Source organism: Trichosurus vulpecula, chromosome 3 (assembly GCF_011100635.1).
Source record: "Trichosurus vulpecula isolate mTriVul1 chromosome 3, mTriVul1.pri, whole genome shotgun sequence".
NCBI classification, from domain to species: Eukaryota; Metazoa; Chordata; class Mammalia; order Diprotodontia; family Phalangeridae; genus Trichosurus; species Trichosurus vulpecula.
In genome coordinates this window covers 92,196,908-92,214,851 of record NC_050575.1, presented here as the reverse complement: position 1 = coordinate 92,214,851, position 17,944 = coordinate 92,196,908, and the positions used below count along the sequence as shown (strand labels likewise).

The window sequence follows — 17,944 nt, the reverse complement described above, 5'->3', positions numbered from 1 at the left end:
AATGGTCTGCTTGCATTAGAGACCTGCATAGGAGGTAGATGGGTATACCCATTTTTTCTGTATATTTCATCGCTCCAGGAATCTCACTTCTTGTCTTCTCATAAATTTCTCAGGCTTCACTGATTCCAGTTTTCTAACACTGCTCAAGAAGATGCCAGACATCGAGCAGCTCTATGGCCTTCACCCTAGATACCTTGAGAGGCGACGGGTTCGTGGCCATGAGGCCTTTAGCATTCCTGGTGTGCTAGAAGCCTTGCAGGCTTGTCCAAACTTGTTGGTGAGTATATCATGCCTAATACATCTCTGGGTATCTTTGAGTAAAAAGTGCTAACAAGCTTTATTATTCCGGAAATAATATCTCTACTACTTGCTGTGCTACAGTATTGTTAGGAGAATCTCGTAATAAGATAATGGATACAACTGCATTTTCCTCTATAAAAATATTAAATGTGAAATTGGGTTTTGTTGTTCAGTCATATCCAACTCTTTGTGACCCCATGGACCATAGTATACCAGACCTTTCTGTTCACCATTATTTCCTGACATCTGTCCAGGGTTTTATTACCTGAGAATTACTGGCATCAGAGAAGGGCCACTTAAAATAATAAGCAAATCCACTTAAAATAGGGGAAAAAAAATTCATGGTAAATAACTGATTTATTATCTTGAAATAATGAAGATGTTTTATTCATTTTAAACTTAAATACAAATGAGAAAAGAAAAAAGAACATTGCCATTTACCACAGAACATAAGGGAGGATTCAATATAAAACAATCTATTTCTATCTCAAGAAAATCTATATAATAAATACTGCTACATTGTTTTCAAAGCTACTCAGCTTTTCTTTGCTTCCTTATGGGTTTTCTTTTCTTCTCTGCTGTACACTTTTTACTTTATGTTTTTCCTCTCTCCCCATGCACTGCTTCCCCCCTCCCCCCCACAGAAGATTACAATTAAACACACACACACACACCCCTAAATATACTCACACATATATACGCATATACACTCACATATGTAAAACAGTACTGTGCATCTCTTTCTCTGCAGGTAGATAGCATATTCCTTCATAAGTCTTAAGACTTTCCATGTTTTTATAAAACCAGCTTATCATTTCCTATACCAGAGCAATATTCCAACCCAATTACAACTTATCTGAGAGATTATCTATGGAAGCTTTTCCCCCAATTTCCTACATTGTTTCTGTTCTTGGCTATATTGGTTTTATTTATACCATAAAATTTTAAGTCTGATACTGCTGAATTTACTTCCTTTACATCTTTTTTTCCCTGATTTCTTTGAAATTCCTGAATTTTTTTCCTTCCAAATGAACTTTGTTATTATTTTTTCCAACTCATTAAGATAAGTTTTTAGTAATTTAATTGACATGGCACTGGATAAATAGGTTAGGTAAAAATGTCATTTTTAAAGATTATATTGGCTTTACCTGCCCATAAACAATAAATATTGCTTCAGTTATTTAGATCTGACTTTATTTGTATAAAAAGTGTTTTATGTTTACATTCATATAGTTCTTGTGTCTGTTTTGCAGGTATACGCTCAGGTATTTTATACTGTCAAGTTCTTTTAAATGGTCTAAAACAGTGTGAATAATATTGCTGACATATCGTGTAGTTTCCCTATTTTTCTCCTTTAAGTCTGTTTTGGCTTTAACTTTGAGATCATGATTCTACCCCCGCTTTTTTTACATAATAAATTCTACTCCTGCTCTCTATTTTATCTTTGTTTCTGTCTCTCATTGTTAGAGTGTTTCCAGAAAACAACATATTATTTAATTAAAAATTTTAATCTGCTACCCATTTGTTTTATGGGTAAATTCGTCCCATTCACATTCTAAGCTATAATTACTTGTGTATTTTCCTCCTTCCTATTTTTACTCACTATTCCTTCTCACTCTATTTACCCTATCCCTCCTCACTCCTCTGCTTTACTTCTACCCTCTACCTTGCCCACCTATTCCTTAATCTACCCACCTTTCCAAGAGTCCTTTCCTTATCATCTCCCTCTCCCCCGACTCTGTCCCCTTGCCCTCTTATTTCTTTCTGAATTCAGAAGACTTTTATCTCCTTCTATATGTTATTTCCTCTTTAACCTATCCCTGATGAGAGTAAGTTTCCAGCACTACCTACTCTCCCTCTCCCTTCCCTTCCCTCCCCATCCCCCGCTACCTTCTATTTGAGTTTTTTCTTTTATGCCTCATTTGTGTGAGATAATTACTCTTTTTCATCTTTTCCTGTACTGTTTTATTTTTTTATATACAGCTCAACCCAAGCCTTTCTTTCAAACTGCCCAAATAATGATGACAGTCCTAAATAGCACTGCTAACATGGTTCATGTATATGAAGTAAACCACTCAACCGGTACTGAGTCCCTTATAATTGGTCTTTAATGTCTACTTTATATTTCTCCTGGATCTTATACGTCACATTTTCCATAAAGTTCTGCTGTTTTTGTCACAGATAGCCAAAAGTCTTTCAGTTCATACAACGTCCATTTTTTTTTCATTCAGGATTATACTTAACTTTGCTGGGTAAGTTATCCTTGGTTGTAACTCCAGCTATTTTGCTCTACAAAGTAGAGCATTGCAAGACCTATAGTCCTTCACCATAGTAACTGCTAGGTCTTGTGTAATCCTTATTATAGCTCCATGATATTTAAATTGTTTTTTGTTTTCTTGTTGCTTGCAGTATGTTCTCTTTAACCTGGGAGCTTTGAAACTTGGCTATGATGTTCCTGTAAAACCTCTTGGGATCTCTTTCAGGTGGAATTCAGTGGATTTTTTTCTATTTCTGTCTTGCCTTCTTGTTCTAGAACTTCAGGGCAATTTTCTTTGGTAATTGCTTGTAATATTGTATCAAGATTCTGTTTTTCAGGTAGTTTGACTATTCTTATATTATTTCTCCTCGATCTGTTCTCCAGATCAGTTGTTTTTCTGATGAGACATTTCACATTTTCTTCTATTTTTTCATTCTCTTGATTTTGTTTTATTATTTCTTTGTGTCTTAGAATGTTGTTAGCTTCCCCTTGCCCAATTCTGGTTTTCAAGAAATAACTAATTCCTTAAGTTTTTGATTCTCTATTTCAAGTTGGTTGACTTTCTTTTCATAATATTCTTGATTTGCTTGGATTGCTCTTATTTTTTTTTAAACATTTTGACCTTTCTCATTAGAAAAGGAGTGTCTTTTTAAGGTCCATTATCTTCCTCTGAATATGAACCCAGATCTTTTCTATCCCCATCGTAACTGTCTATGGTTGGGTTCTTTCTCTTTTGCTTACTCATTTTTGTTTTATTTTGTTTTTAGTAGCTATTAGTATAATCAAGTTCTAATCCCATAGTGTGGGAAGTGATGCTCCAAGTTGTCAGGTCATTTTTACTACTATTTTCTAAGGTCTATCTTGGAGCCTAACCTTGGGCCCTCCTCTCTACTCCTAAGCCATGGCTAGGGCACAAATGATCTTGCTTCTTATGGTCCCTCAGGTGGCTGCAAACTACAGCTGTTCTCTCTGCCCTGAAACTGAAACCAGGGACTCAGCTCACCTGTAAGTGCCCACAGCCAGGAGAGTCCACATCCATCTGCTTCTGCACTCACCAGGACTATGCTGGCTCCTTTTCCCAGTAGCCATACCCTGAATCAGCACAGCTCTAGTTGGTGTCTCTCAACAGTAGAAGGTCCTTCCGTCTTCTACTACTCAGCCATCAGACCCCCCAAACTGTCTGTGAGATGAAAGTTTCTAAGGCTGAGGCTGTCTCCCAACCCTGCTGACCCCAAGGCTTGTTGTTTGTTGATTCCACCCATTCAACCTGGAGGTGTTTGCACTTCACTCAGGCTGAACTGACTCCCCTGAAAGTTGAATATTTCCTGGAGTCTTCTCAAATTGTCTTAGGAGGACATCTGCTTTACCCCAACTTTTATTTCTGCTGTTCTATGTTTCCTCTGAAGTGATATTGTGTTTTTTTGGGAGGAAATGTAGAGAGCTGGAAGTTTTCTGACCTACACCATTTCCCTAGGATCTTCTTGAAATTTTTTCATATTAACAAAATTCAGGTTCATAATTTCAACTATACACTAATTATTAGAATCAAGTGAGGGAAGTGGAGATTTTAATTTTTATGATGATAATGTATGGCATCAAAATATGACACCTTTTGCTTCATATTTTTTTTTTCATAGCATGATCATCAGTAAGGTTATTTTTGTAAAAATATTTGAGGGCTGTGTCCATTTTTCCAAGGGCTTCTCTTAATCTTGATATTTTACAGAACCAACCAGCAGAGATGTTAATGTAGTGGTTAGTAATACACACTAGTATAAAGTGGGAAGGTATAATTGAGTGGTAACTAGTGGTGAGTTCATTAATGATTTTTTTTTCTTACAACTTTTTCTACTCTTCATGGTCTCAGAGGAAGACATCATGGCATAGTGAATAGAAAGCTAGCCTCAGAGTCAGGAAGACCTGGGTTCAAGTTCCCTTCTGATACGTATTGGCAAGCCATCTTACTTCTCAGTGCCCTACTCAACCAAGAGTCTTAAGTTGCAAAAAGCTTATGTGCTTTGGTAGAGGGAGTTTCGCAACCAGGAGTTCCCAAAGTCAGGTCCAGACTAAACCAAAGTGCAGCCTCCTAACTTCAGGGACCTTTGTAATGAATATTCAGATATCAAATAGCCCCTGTACTTTGTAGTTTATATCCATGGTCTAATCACTGATGGTGTACTCGCCTTTTGTTCAGACTACAGTGTCTCCGTGCCCCCATCTCCTGTGTGCTTCTTTTTTTCAACTCTTTCATAAAATGTCTACCTGTTGTTCTAGAGACCTTCCTCTGTTTCTTAGATGTATTTATCAAAAATATTTGTTAATATGTAGCAATTTCTCTACAGGGTGTTCTGAAGTCTGGACACATAGGCAAAAATGCATATTTTCAAGAAATGAATGAAATTTTCAACATTTTGTTTAATAGGAATATTAACAAATAACATCTTCAATATGATTTCCATCATTTGTGATGCCAAGGTAGATTCACTTTGCAAGATTCACGTGAACTCTATGTAATAACTCCACATTGCCTATGTGTCCAGACTTTAGGGACACTCTGTATGTAGCTTAATATCTTCTATTTCGTTCTGCTATTTTCCCTACACCTCTCTGTTTTAGAGACATTTTATACCATTTGGCCTCCTGGGCCCATGCATGTATAATCTGTCATATTTCATGATCAAAAATGTTCTGTGATTAATTTCGATTAAGGTATGCTAATCTCATCAAGCCCCATATTTTAATGGAGTCTTGGACTCAGAAGACCTGGCTCTGATGCTTATTAGTTGTATGAGTAAGTTGCCTTTCCTTTAGAAATATGGTGTTGTTATTTCAGGTAACTGAGATCAGAGAGGTGGTTTCCCATTTCTTTTATCTACCTAGTGTTACAGTCTCAACTTGGAACTTAAAGCACTTTGTAATTTTAAAGTAGTATAAAAACCAGAGTTATTTGTTGCATATGAGCAGTAAATTTCAGGGAAGAGTGGGGAGGGGGGATGATCTGAGTTCATTTGCTTTCATATTTTACTATCAAAAGAGAATATATGCCTTCAGATGCTAACAACAAGTTCCTCTCCTACTTATCTGTACTATAATACAGGGTGTGGAAACTTCACATTTGGAGTTGGTGGAAGCCATCTGGACATATATGCCTCAAGTTCATATTTTGGGGAAGTTTCGTAATCGTAATGGAGCTTTTCCCATTCCTCCTGAAAACAAATTGAAAATTCCCATAGGAGCCAAAATCCAAATTTTGCATCTAGTGGGTGAGTGGACACTTCTGTTGTCACTTGGGATCCTCCTATGACAATGCCATAAAATTTGCATTCCATTTGAAGAAGGTACCTGCTAGCTCCTATAGATTTCAGAAAGTTCTTGAGGAAGTTGAGCAGAAATTTAGTTTTCTTATTAACAAACTTTATAAGTACACTCCTTCCTTGGGTATCTTTTCAAACTCAAACAGTAATATTTTTCATTCTTACATTTTTCCATTACAATCAGTCTTTATTTCATGTCTACTTGTGCTTCAGAAGTTATTGAGGCAGCTCAGTATTCTGTGCCCTGACTCTGATTCTTCAGACTCTTTGTAAGGATAGCTATAATTGAGAGTATTGAAATAGTCTCTTTGGGGCATGTAATTTTGGGGGAAGTTTCCATGAGTTACTTTGAAACTGTTGCTATCCCACCAGACTTTATTTCAAACTCTACAATTTCACTCTCAGGTAAAAATGAAACTAGCAACTTTGGCATTGTCTTTGGAGCATTCAAACAACTCTCCAACAGTCAATAAAAGCTTACTTTCTCCTCCTCTTTGATGGTGGCCAGGATCCTTTTTCCTTCAGTTTTAACTGTTGACCAGTTATAGACATTCATGTAGTCTATACCACTCTAGTGTGAGGCAAATGCTTTGTAAAATTTAAATGTCATATAAATGTGAACTAGTAGTTTTCTGTTCCTCTAAAATCCTCCTCCATTGTCTCACAATGAGGAGCTGACCCCACTTTCTGAAAGGCTGTGCCAGCAGAGGGCAAGCTCTGGCAGGTTTTATCAAACTAGAAAGACCGTATAGTCTGGGAAATGGACTGTTGATCTTCTAAGGTCTAGCCTAGCTAAGTACAGAGAACTGGCATCACCAGAAAGTTGGACTTGAGGTGATGAATGGTTTTTCCCATAGCAATTCCTGAAGACAATATAATGAAGTGTGGAAGAAGAGTTGTGATCTGTGTTGGACTCTCTGATTAAATCCTGGCTCCTTGAAGTTTAAGTAGAGTACATTAATAACTAGTAACTCTGTCCTGAAAGTGGTTGCATTCAGGAAGTTAAGGTCTACAAAATTCAGAAGATTTTAAAAGCTTATATGCAAGAAAAATCAACTGACTTTTTGGCTGGGCCTCTCATATTGGTAGTGTTTTGGTGGGAGCAGCCACAAGTCTCTGAGCTCTTGAACTCTGCAGGCTTATTTAGTTTATACTGAGGTTCTTAAGCTTTAAGGATTCACACTATAGAAACTTAAAAGATGCCCTTTTGTAAACCAGAATGCCAAGTTATTCATTGACAATGGGAGTTTTATATGGCAAGATAGATGGTATAAGTGTTCTCTTCAGAGGCTACTCTCCCAATGAGAGACTAAATAACTAAGTTAGAAAGTGGCTTTGTGAGCATATAATTAATAATAGCGCACATCTAATGGTTTACAGAGCCCTTTCCTCACGACCCTGTAAGATATGGTACATTGTATCCATTTTATAGATAACATATTGATAGCACTTCATGGTTTAATAAATCTTTTTTATTTGATTCTTGTGGCAAGTCTCTGAGCCTTATGTAGCACAGATAATATTGTTTTATAGATGAAGAAACTGAGATTTAGAAATGAAATTACTTGGGACTGAGACCCAAATGCAGGTCTTCTCACTCTTATGGCTAATGTTTTTTCTATTGTTTCACATGCTACAAAAGGAGTAAGTTCTTCTAGGATATTTTCGTCCAGCTAGGGTAGCTTCATGAATTGCCCTTCAGTCCATTGGTATTTTTATCTTAAATTAGTTTGCCTTATACCAGACAGTGCTGGAAACACAGAGTACCTTTCAGTCGTATCTGCAGCTGCCTAATGTTAAAAAATATTAAAAACAACTAGGTAATTACTAGTGTCAGTCTCAAAGGGCAGCATTAATGGTATTCCCCCAATTTACTAACTGTAGACCTGCCAAAGAAATATTTAGATTTGAGTCAGTTCTTGCTCAGATATGTCCATTGCAAGTCTCCCCCCCCCTCCATACTGCCCCCCACCCTCCACCCTAATTTAAATCCTTCACCGTCATAAGAGCCTTCTTTCTTCTTCCACTTCCTCTTCCTGTCCATAAAGAAAGGGGAATGGAAGGGAGATATGGGGTGCAGATAAAGCCTTCTTTAAACAATACTACCTTCCAACTGATGAAATCATTTCTCCTCCTCAGATATCTTATAAGTCTTTGTCCCTGTTACATTCTACTCTGTCTCATACTTACTTGTATGTGTATTATATGTCCCTTTCCATATGCCAGGGCTTCTTAAACTTTTTCCACTAGCAACCCCCTTCACCTGAGAAATTTTTATATGATTCTGGGTATATACAGACATAAAAAAATAGGTATACAAATCAAACATTTACTAGTGATAAATCATAAAGAAATTTATTTTAAAATGATTTTTTGATGTATGTATAATTTTATTATTTATTAAAGATGAAAACAAGTTTCTATACTAATGAGGTGGATGTGCTTTTTCATTTTTACATAAAGAATTAAATTTTGGCGGAATATTTGAAACTGCAGGAGATAGAGCGTCTTCAACATTTTTCAGAGTTGATTGATATATTGATTTTATGATCATCAGTGCTGAGAATGCTGTTTCATATAAATAAGTAGTACAAAGTGGCAGAAATATGTTTAGGGCTGTTTCAGAAATTTTTGGAAATTCTGTCCTAATCCCAAGCCAAAATTCATTTAATGATTTTTTTTTAGGAAACTCAAGTTTTAAACATCTGTCATTTGATAGCTCAGCAAATTCTTTTTGAACTTTTAATGGTGCATGATTGACACTTTTTTGAGTATGGTTTATGAACCCAACTTAGTTTTTTAGAATCAAAATTTGAAGGGAAGTATTTCTGAAACTGTCTCCCCAGGCACTTCAGATGATCAGTTATAACTCTTACAATTAAATCTTTTGGAATGTTATTTTCAATTGTAAAATCCTCTATAGCTGTAGACATTTCTAAAGAACTATTTTCCACCCTTGTCTTCCATATGTTAACTTTTTTAGTAAAACTTTCAAAGTCATCTTCTAACATGTCATTATGAAAAAAATTAACCAAATTAGATTTCTGCTCAGTCAAAAATATAACAGCTTCCCCTTTCAGTTTCAGTAATCTGTTTAAACTTCACTCTCTTTGAGAGCCATGTGATTTGATATTTTCTTTTTTGTTTTTGTCAATTTAGGTATACTACAACTTGGTAGTAAAGACTCTGCCACATTGTCATCAGTATTTTTACCTCTTCTGACTAAATTTAGCCACTTATCCATAATCAAAAAAATTTTTGTCCTAAAATAGGGGACAGTAGTCTCGAGTCTGAACAGAGGTGTTTCTGGCAGTGTTTGTGGGTGTTGCGTGACATGACAGCATGCGCAGTGCAAAGTGCGCGTGTTGTGTGTTTGGAACCAAGGCTGCAGTGAAGTTGCATGATACAACGTGGACAAGTGTTGCCAGAAACACCTTGGATTCGTTAAATGTTTGATTTGAATTAATTTTTGGCAGTTGCATATTCAGAAATCTTTTACTGATGCCAAATTTTTTGTTACCCCCACATTCAGTTTCACCCACAGTTTGAAAGCACTGTGCCTGTGCCGTATAAGGCTGTGAGCCTTTGAAAGGAAAGGCTGGGCCATTTTTTTATTTGCGACTTCAGTGTTTTCTACATTGCTTATCATCTTTACAAAATTGATATGCAGATTAGTTTCAGAAAAGAACCAAGAAAAATGACCAGATTAATAGAGATCTGTTTTAAAGTAAATATATTGATGTGGTTGAGGATTGTTTTAAATAGACCATACTTAATATGCATTGGTTAGATGAATTGCAGGTGTTGAAGTCTCCCAGAATTATCAATAAGGTTCACTTAGAAAATATATTCTTGAGCTTTCTTGCTTCTGAAATAAGGTATTTGATTTTAATGAATTCTTGATTGCTTTTTGTTCTAGGGGTGAATGTTCCTGAAATTCCTTGTATCCCAATGCTAAGGCACCTTTATTTGAAGTGGGTGAGACTCACCAAGCCCCAGCCTTTTAAAGATTTCCTTTGCATCAGCTTACGCACTTTTGTCATGAGGAACTGTGCAGGTAATTATATGACTGAGTGACAAGATTGTAATGAGTTACACACCTTGAAAGAATCCTAAAGTAAAATTTATTGTTATATGCTCACACACTGAACTAAATAGGACACTATTGTGCACTACTAAATATTACTTCCTGGAGATAAATAATTTCATAGCTTTAGAGGAAGTAGGAATGTTACAGATCATCTAATACAACCCCTTCTTTTGTCTTTGTTTTTGTATTTATTTAGTATTTAATTTTTCCCCAGTTATATGCAAACAACAGTCTGAAACATTTGTTTCCAAAACTTTGAGTTTGAAATTCTCTCCCTTCCTCCCTTCCCAGGCAAGCAGTTCCATATAGGTTATATATACACAGTCATACAAAACATATTCATAGTAGTCATGTTATGAAAGAAACAGATTTTAAAAACTCAAGAAAAATAAAGAAAGTGAAACCCAACGTTCCTTCAATCTGTATTCAGATACCATCAGTTCATTCTCTGGGGATGGATAGCATTTTTCATGCTAATAGCTAAAGTTATTCACAGCTGATCATCCTACAATATTGCTTTTACTTTGTACCTATTACATTTCACTTTGCATCAACTCATGTCTTTCTAGATTTTTCTGAGAGCATCTTGCTCATCATTTATTATAGTACAGTAGTATTCCATCACCATACCACAACTTTTTCAGCCATTCCCCAATTGATGTGCATCCCCTCAGTTTCTAATTCTTTACCCCCAGAAAAGAGCTGCTATAAATATTTTTTGTACATATAGATTCTTTTCCTTTTTGTTCTTAATCTCTTTTGGATATAGACCTAGTAGTGGTATTGCCCTTTGGGCATGGTTCCAAATTGCTCTATAGAATGGTTTAATCAATTCACAACTCTGACAACAGTACATTAATATCTCATTTTTTCCACATCCACTCCAACATTTGTCATTTACCTTTTCTGTCCTATCATCCAATCTAATAGGTATGAGAGAGTACCTCAGAATTGTTTTAACTTTCATTTCTCCAATCAATAGTGAGATGAAATATTTTTTCATATGGCTCTAGATAGCTTTAATTACTTCATCCGAAAACTGATTATATCTTTTAGTTATTTATCAATTGGGGAATGGCTCTTAGTTTTTTATAAGTTTGACACAGTTCTCTGTATGTTGGACATATAAGGCCTTTATCAGAGAAGCTTGCTTCAAAAAAAATTTTTTTTACTATTTCTAACTATTTCTCTCCATCCTGTTCTCCCCCAACCCTATTGCCTGTGTATCTTATTTTCCAGTTGCATGTAAAAACAGTTTTTAATATGAACTTTTAAAACTTTTGAGTTCTCTCCCTTCCTCCCTCCCCACCTCTCTTCATTGAGAAGGCAAGCATTTCAATAAAGTTTATACACGTGTAGTCATACAAAACACTTCCATAATAGTCATGTTGTTTCCTTTCACCCCGCCCTTCAAAAATGTTTGCTTCTGATTCCCCCCTCGCCCAATCTGCCCTACCTTCTTTCGCCCTCCTCCCTCCCTTCTTATCCCCTTCTCCTGTACTTTCCTGTTGGATAAGATAGATTTCCATATCCAATTGAATGTGTATATTATTCCCTCTTAAGCCAGTTCTGATGAGAGTAAAGTTCACTTACTCTCCTTCACCTCCCCCTTCTTCCCCTTGACTTTAAAAGCTTTTTCTTGCCTCTTTTATATGAGATAATTTACCCCATTCTACCTTTCCCTTTCTCCTCCCAGTACATTCTTCTCTCACCCCTTTATTTTTTTAGATATCTATATATTCCTTCCAGGTACCCTAATAATGAGTTACAAATATCATCTTTTCATGTGGGAATATAAACAGTTTGGCTTTAATTATGATTTCTTATGATTTATGATTTCTTTGCTGTTAAACCTTTTCATGCTTCTCTTGAGTCTTGTATTTGAAAAGTCAAATTCTCTATTCAGCTCTGGTCTTTTCATCAAGAATGCTTGAAAGTCCTCTATTTCATTGAAAGTCTATTTTTTCCCCTGAAGTATTATACGCAATTTTGCTGGATAGGTGATTCTTGGTTTTAATCCTAGCTCCTTTGCCCTCCAGAATATTATATTCCAAGCCCTCTGATCCCTTTATGTAGAAGCTGCTAAAACTTGTGTTATCCTGATTGTGTTTCCACAATACTCAAATTGTTTCTTTCTGACTGCTTGCAATATTTTCTGCTTGACATGGGAACTCTGGAATTTGGCTACAATATTCCTGGGAGTTTTCTTTTTGGGTTCTTTTAAAAGAGGCAATCAGTGGATTCTTTCAATTTCTATTTTACCCTCTGGTTCTAGAATATCAGGGCAGTTTTCCTTGATAATTTCTTGAAAGGTGATGTCTAGACTTTTTTTTTTCTTTTTTTCTCAGCATGGCCTTCAGGTAGTACGATAACTTTTAAATTATCTCTCCTGGATCTATTTTCCAGGTCAGTTGTTTTTTCCAATGAGAAATTCGTCTTCTACTTTTTCATTCTTTTGGTTCTTTTTTATAACTTCTTGATTTCTCATAGAGTCATTAGCTTCCATTTGCTCCATTCTAATTTTTAAGGAATTATTTTCTTCAGTGAGCTTTTGGACCTCCTTTTCCATTTGTCCAGCTCTCCTTTTTAAGGCATTCTTCTCCTCATTGATTTTTTGGACTTCTTTTGCCATTTGATCTAGTCTATTTTTCAGGGTGATATTTTCTAAAGTATTTTTTGGGTCTCCTTTAGCAAGCTGTTGACTCGTTTTTCATGATTTTCTTGCATCACTCTCAATTTTCTTCCCAATTTTTCCTCTACTTCTCGTACTTGATTTTCCAAATCCTTTTTGAGCTTTTCCATGGCCTGAGACAAATTCATATTTTTCTTGGAGCCTTTTGATGTAGGAGTTTTGACTTTGTTGTGTTCTGAGTGTATGTTTTGATCTTCCTTGTTGCCAAAGTAAGATTCTGTAGTCTGAGTTTTTTTCTGTTGTTTGCTCATTTTCTCAGCCTATTTCTTGACTTTTTAACTCTTTGTTAAGCCAGGGTTCTGTTTCCAGTATGGAGGGCATATGCCCCATGCTTCAGGGGTTTTGTGTAGCTGTTTTCAGAGATACCTCTAGGGACCGGTACATTTTCAGTTCTTCCAAGGTGGTATGATCCAAGGAGAGTTATTTATTCCTCTCCTGGCTGTGGTCTGTGAATGACCACGGGCACTCTTTTCTGCCTTTGAACTGTGAGGAGTGTTCCCTCTCTACTGCTGTCACAAGCTCTGCTGTGCCAGTGCTCCTCCTTGCCCCAGGACTGCCACTAAGGACTGTGACCCAGATCCAAGTATGACCAAATCAACAGAGTCCTGCCTCAGTTCCAGCAAAGAGACCCCTGTATTTTCCTTCTGATCGTTTCAATCCCCTTACCATCTGTGGGCTAAGGGCTCCAGAATCAGTGACCTCTACCACTGCTGATTCAGTCACTCCCAGGCCTGCTCCTGGTTTGCTGGGGCCGTGGCTGTACTAAGGCCTTGGCTGAACTGCACTCCTCCTTCAACCAAGTCTGATAGTCCTTACTGACGTTGTAAGTTGTCTGGCATTTGTGCGTTGAGAAGTCTGGAAACAGCCACAGCTGCGAATGACTCAGTTCCTTGAGGCCTACCCTGGATTTACTGGGGCCTGGTTTGTGTTGGCACAGCCTGTGCTGGACTGTGCTCCTCTCTCAGTTGGGCGCAACAGACCTTTCTTGTCAACCCTCCAGGTTGTCTTGGGCTGGAGATTTGTTTCGCTCTCTTCTTGTGGATTCTGCCGGCCCAGAATTTGTTTAGTGTCATTTTTACAGGTATTTGGAGAGGTTTTGGGGGGAGCTCTGGCAAGATCCTACCACCCCTTTTTGTCTTTTTTAATCAGGTGAAGGAAACAGGCCCAGAGACATGAAATAATTTGTCCAAAGTCACCCATATTATAACTAGTGGGATTGAGGTTTAAGCCAGGTGCTCTACGTTCCAACCATGTTCTTTGTATTCTACCACTTTCCTTGAGTTGTTTTTTGGGTTTTTGTGTGTGTGTTTACTCAAAAGATATTTTAGGGGAAATCATGAAAGGTATATTTAACCCTTTTTCCCCACTGTCTAAATATTTTGTTTTTCCAGTTACATGTAAAACCAATTTTTAAAAAATTTGAGTTCCAAATTCTATCCCCCCCTATTCCTCTCCCCCCTCATTGAGAAGGCAAGAAAATTGATACAAGTTAAACATGTACATTCATGCAAAACATTTCCATGTATTTCTATTTCTAGCTCTATAAGATAATTTTATTGGTAATTTAATTGATAAGGCACTGAATAAGTAAATTAATTTAGGTAGAATTGTCATTTTTATTATATTGGCTCAGCCTAAACAATAGTGATTTTCATATTGTTTAGATCTAACTTTATTTGTATTAAAAGTGTTTTGTAATTGTGTCCGTATTGTTCCTGGGATTTTCTTGGCAAATATACCCCTAAATATTTTATGTTGTCTGTAATTATTTTAAGTGTAATTTCTCCATTTCTTACTTCTGGATTTATGTGAGTTTATTTTATATCTTGCAACTTTGCTGAAATTGTTACTTATTTTAACTAGCTTTTTAGTGGATTCTGTAGGATTCTCCAAGTATTTATTCCATGATATCATCTATGGAGTGACTATTGTACTTCCTCCAATTTCTTTTTCTTGCCTTATTGCTGTAGCTAACATTTCTAGTAAAATATTGAACATATTTTTAACCTTTTAATAGGAAATCTGTCAAACCATCTCTCATGTCTCTCCTTTACATTCCATACCAGTGTGTAACACTCTGATGTAGGCTTTCATCATTTCATCCTGGAACACCTTCCAACTTAGGCTCCATGACTCTGTTCTGCTTATATTCAATCCAATATTTATATTTTTTCCAAATTAGTTTTTCTAAAGTAGTTCTTTTTACCATGTCACTTCTCTGCTGGAAATATTTAGTGATTCCCTTAGCTATAACATCACGGTGAAACATCTCTGCCTCCCTTTCTAGGTCCTACTTTTCCGTACCTATTTTCTACTACTTAACATTCACCTTTTCCCATTTTCTTTATTAAATTTTATTTTATTTACAGTTCCAAATTCTCTCCCTCCTTCTATCTGCTGAGAAGGCAAAAAATATAAAAGCCATTATAAATAGCAAGTGATGCAGGACAAATTTCCTTCATTATCCATATTCTGAAAAATAGAACATTTTTCTTTATTATACCCTCTGAGTCCCTCTGTCTTTGCTGTTCAGTTGTTCAGGTGTACCTGACTCTGTGACCCTATGGACCATGAGATTTCCTTGGCAAAGATACTGGAATGGTTTGCCATTTCCTTCTCCAGTGGATTAAGGCAAACAGATTAAGTGATTTGCCCAGGGTCACTAGCGTCTGAGGCTGGATTTTAACTCAGGTCTTCCTGACTCCAGACCCAGGGCTCTATCCACTGTGCCACCTAGCTGCCTTCATCTACCTTTTGCTTTATCTTCACTGTCCCCCTGTTTTAACAACCCAGCTAGCAGCTTTGGTGGGGGCGTAAGATCCCTCCCCCACAGCCGGCACCCAGGGGGCTGCCGGGAAAGCACAGGTTCTTTTTATCTGCTTAAACAAGGAAAGCACGGTGAAGGGGTTGACCAGCTTACTTTAATCCAGCATTCACTTAGCATACAGACAACATTCATTTAGTTTGGGGGAAAACGCCAGCATTCAGTTAGCATTCAATTAGTTCAGGCGAGCAAAGAGACAAGCATCAAGAAATATACCAAATACAGATTCATTCATGTACTTCAGGGGAAAAAACCAGCACCCTGAGGTTCAAAACATTCATTTAGTTGGGGGGAAAACAAACCAGCACCCCGAACTTCAAAACCAAAATACAAGCAAGTTACAAATATCAGCAGACAGACCCAATACAATTCATAGTTACCAACATCTGGGCTCGGCCCGAGAGCAAGGGCTGGCCCAGAGTCACGCCCCTCGTTGCTCCCACACCAACCGGAAAAGGAAAGAGAGCTCTTCAAGCTGTCCTCTCCCCTCTTATAGAGTTTTTGACATCATCAAGCGCCACCTGAATGACCAGGGCCGACTGGTTCTTGAGTTGGCCCCTCCCCCTAGGGTAGACGTTAACACCTCCCCTCAGCCAGCCCCAAGACTCATCACACAGGAAGTTCTCTGCTTCCTGGCATGTTCTCTGGGCTTCCTGCCCCGGAAGAGCAAGCCACAGTGTCCAGAGGCTCAATGAGGTAAGCTGAGTCACTCAAAGAAAACAAAGGCCATTCCGGTTATACCCCCACATGGCCCTTTTAGTTCTGGCCTTACCTGTCTAGTGTACTGTCTTCACCTTGCCACTAATTTACAGTGTAACCATTGAGTACACTTAATTACCTAATCACACTTGGCCTCAGTTTTCTAACCTATATAATACAAATATTAGAGGAGATAATTTCTAAGTTCACCTCTGCTTAATCATACTGCCTCTTCCATGAAGCTTTCTGTGACTATGTCCCTTCTCTGAACCCTGGTAGTACTTTACATTCATAGAATCATTGCATACCACAGTTGGAAGGGATCATTTAAGTCATCTCATCCAAAATGTATCTGTGTTTTATGCTTTGGCAATAGATTGTTTATATGCTTCATTGTTTCACTTGATAATTGTTTCAGAGTATTAAGCTATTTACATTTTAAATTGCTTATATCCTGCTAGCACTATGTCTGGCACCTAATTGTTCAAAAACACTTATTTGGTTATTGTTCATTGTCTTGGTGGTCAGGAGTGTAGAATCACAGTTGCAGCTGTGCTGGAGGAATGTAGAAGGCATACCGTGGATAGTCTTCATATTTCACTCAGATGTGTTTTTGCATATTAAGAACAAGGTCATTAGCAGGCAAACTAGAAGCATGGGATTTTCGAGCAGGAAGGGATAGTAGAGATCATCTAGTCCAACTTCTGATTTTATGATGGGGGCCTCAAGAGAAGTGCCTGGTCCAATGTCACTTACGAGTGAGAGCCAGGATTAACATCCAAAGCCTTCTGACTCCTAGTCTAGTGTCTTTCATTTATTTACTGCAAGGAGAAATCTCATTCTGGAAAACCAGCCACTTTTGTGTCATCTTGAGGCATACATAGAATTTTAAGGAAGTTATTTGAAAAGAGGACTTTGGTGAACACACCGAAGCTGGAAATGTGACCTGCATCAAGTCAATTTATCTTTTTGATCATTAATTCCTGAATATGAAAAATGAGAAGTTAGGCTTAGGCTTTCTGAAACTCCTATGGTTATATTTGTAGGCACGAATTTGAAAATAAATCCTAAACAGTAAGTTTCCAGTGTTCATCTAAAGGTTATGTAGAAGCAAGTACGTGGTTGAGTAGATGGAAAGCTGGACTCAGCCTTGGAAAGACCTGAGTTCAAATCTGTCTGTAGATAGTTACTTAGGACATGTCATTTAACCTCTGTCTGCCTCAGTTTCCTCAACTGTATAGTGGAGATAATAATAGTACCTTCTTCCAAGGGTGGTTGTGAGGATAAAATAAGAAAATTTTGTGAAGAGCTTTGTAAACCTTCAGGTACTACATAAGTGCTAGCTATTACCACCACGGCTGTCATATCATTATGTTGTGTTTTTTTTTTTCAGGGCCTACAAACTCTTTGAAGTATGTCCCATTGGTAACAGGATTAGCTTCTGCCCGAAACCTGGAACAATTAGAATTGGTTCGAGTTCCTTTCCTTGGAGGTCTCATCCAACACGTAGTTGAAGACAGTTGGCGATCAGGTATAGTTCTTTCATTTGTTCTTTAGTATTGGGCAATCTTTGAAGACCAGTAAAAAATTAATTTCCTTCTGCAGCTTCATTTTTTTTTAAAGTTCATTCATTTTAAAAATGATAGAAATCAGTTTTTAGTAATTACACCTTTCTTATGTCATTTGAAAAGAAGTGGATTGAGAGACCTTTTCTTCTTGCTTGTTGCTTAGTTACTGATACATCAAATCATGTCTTGGGGCTATGTAT

The 17,944-nt window shown here is 37.2% G+C and overlaps 1 protein-coding gene across 4 annotated transcripts in view; it reads left to right on the top strand.

Moving 5' to 3' along the window:
- Positions 1-17,944, top strand: part of FBXO38 (F-box protein 38) — a 119,345-nt gene that overhangs the window by 42,512 nt on the left and 58,889 nt on the right. For all 4 annotated transcript variants that reach the window (XM_036750853.1, XM_036750854.1, XM_036750855.1 and 1 more), the window contains 4 exons: positions 114-277; positions 5,655-5,820; positions 9,791-9,928; positions 17,570-17,707. In XM_036750853.1, the coding sequence (XP_036606748.1) occupies positions 114-277; positions 5,655-5,820; positions 9,791-9,928; positions 17,570-17,707 (606 nt within the window). The remainder of the gene's footprint in view (positions 1-113; positions 278-5,654; positions 5,821-9,790; positions 9,929-17,569; positions 17,708-17,944) is intronic.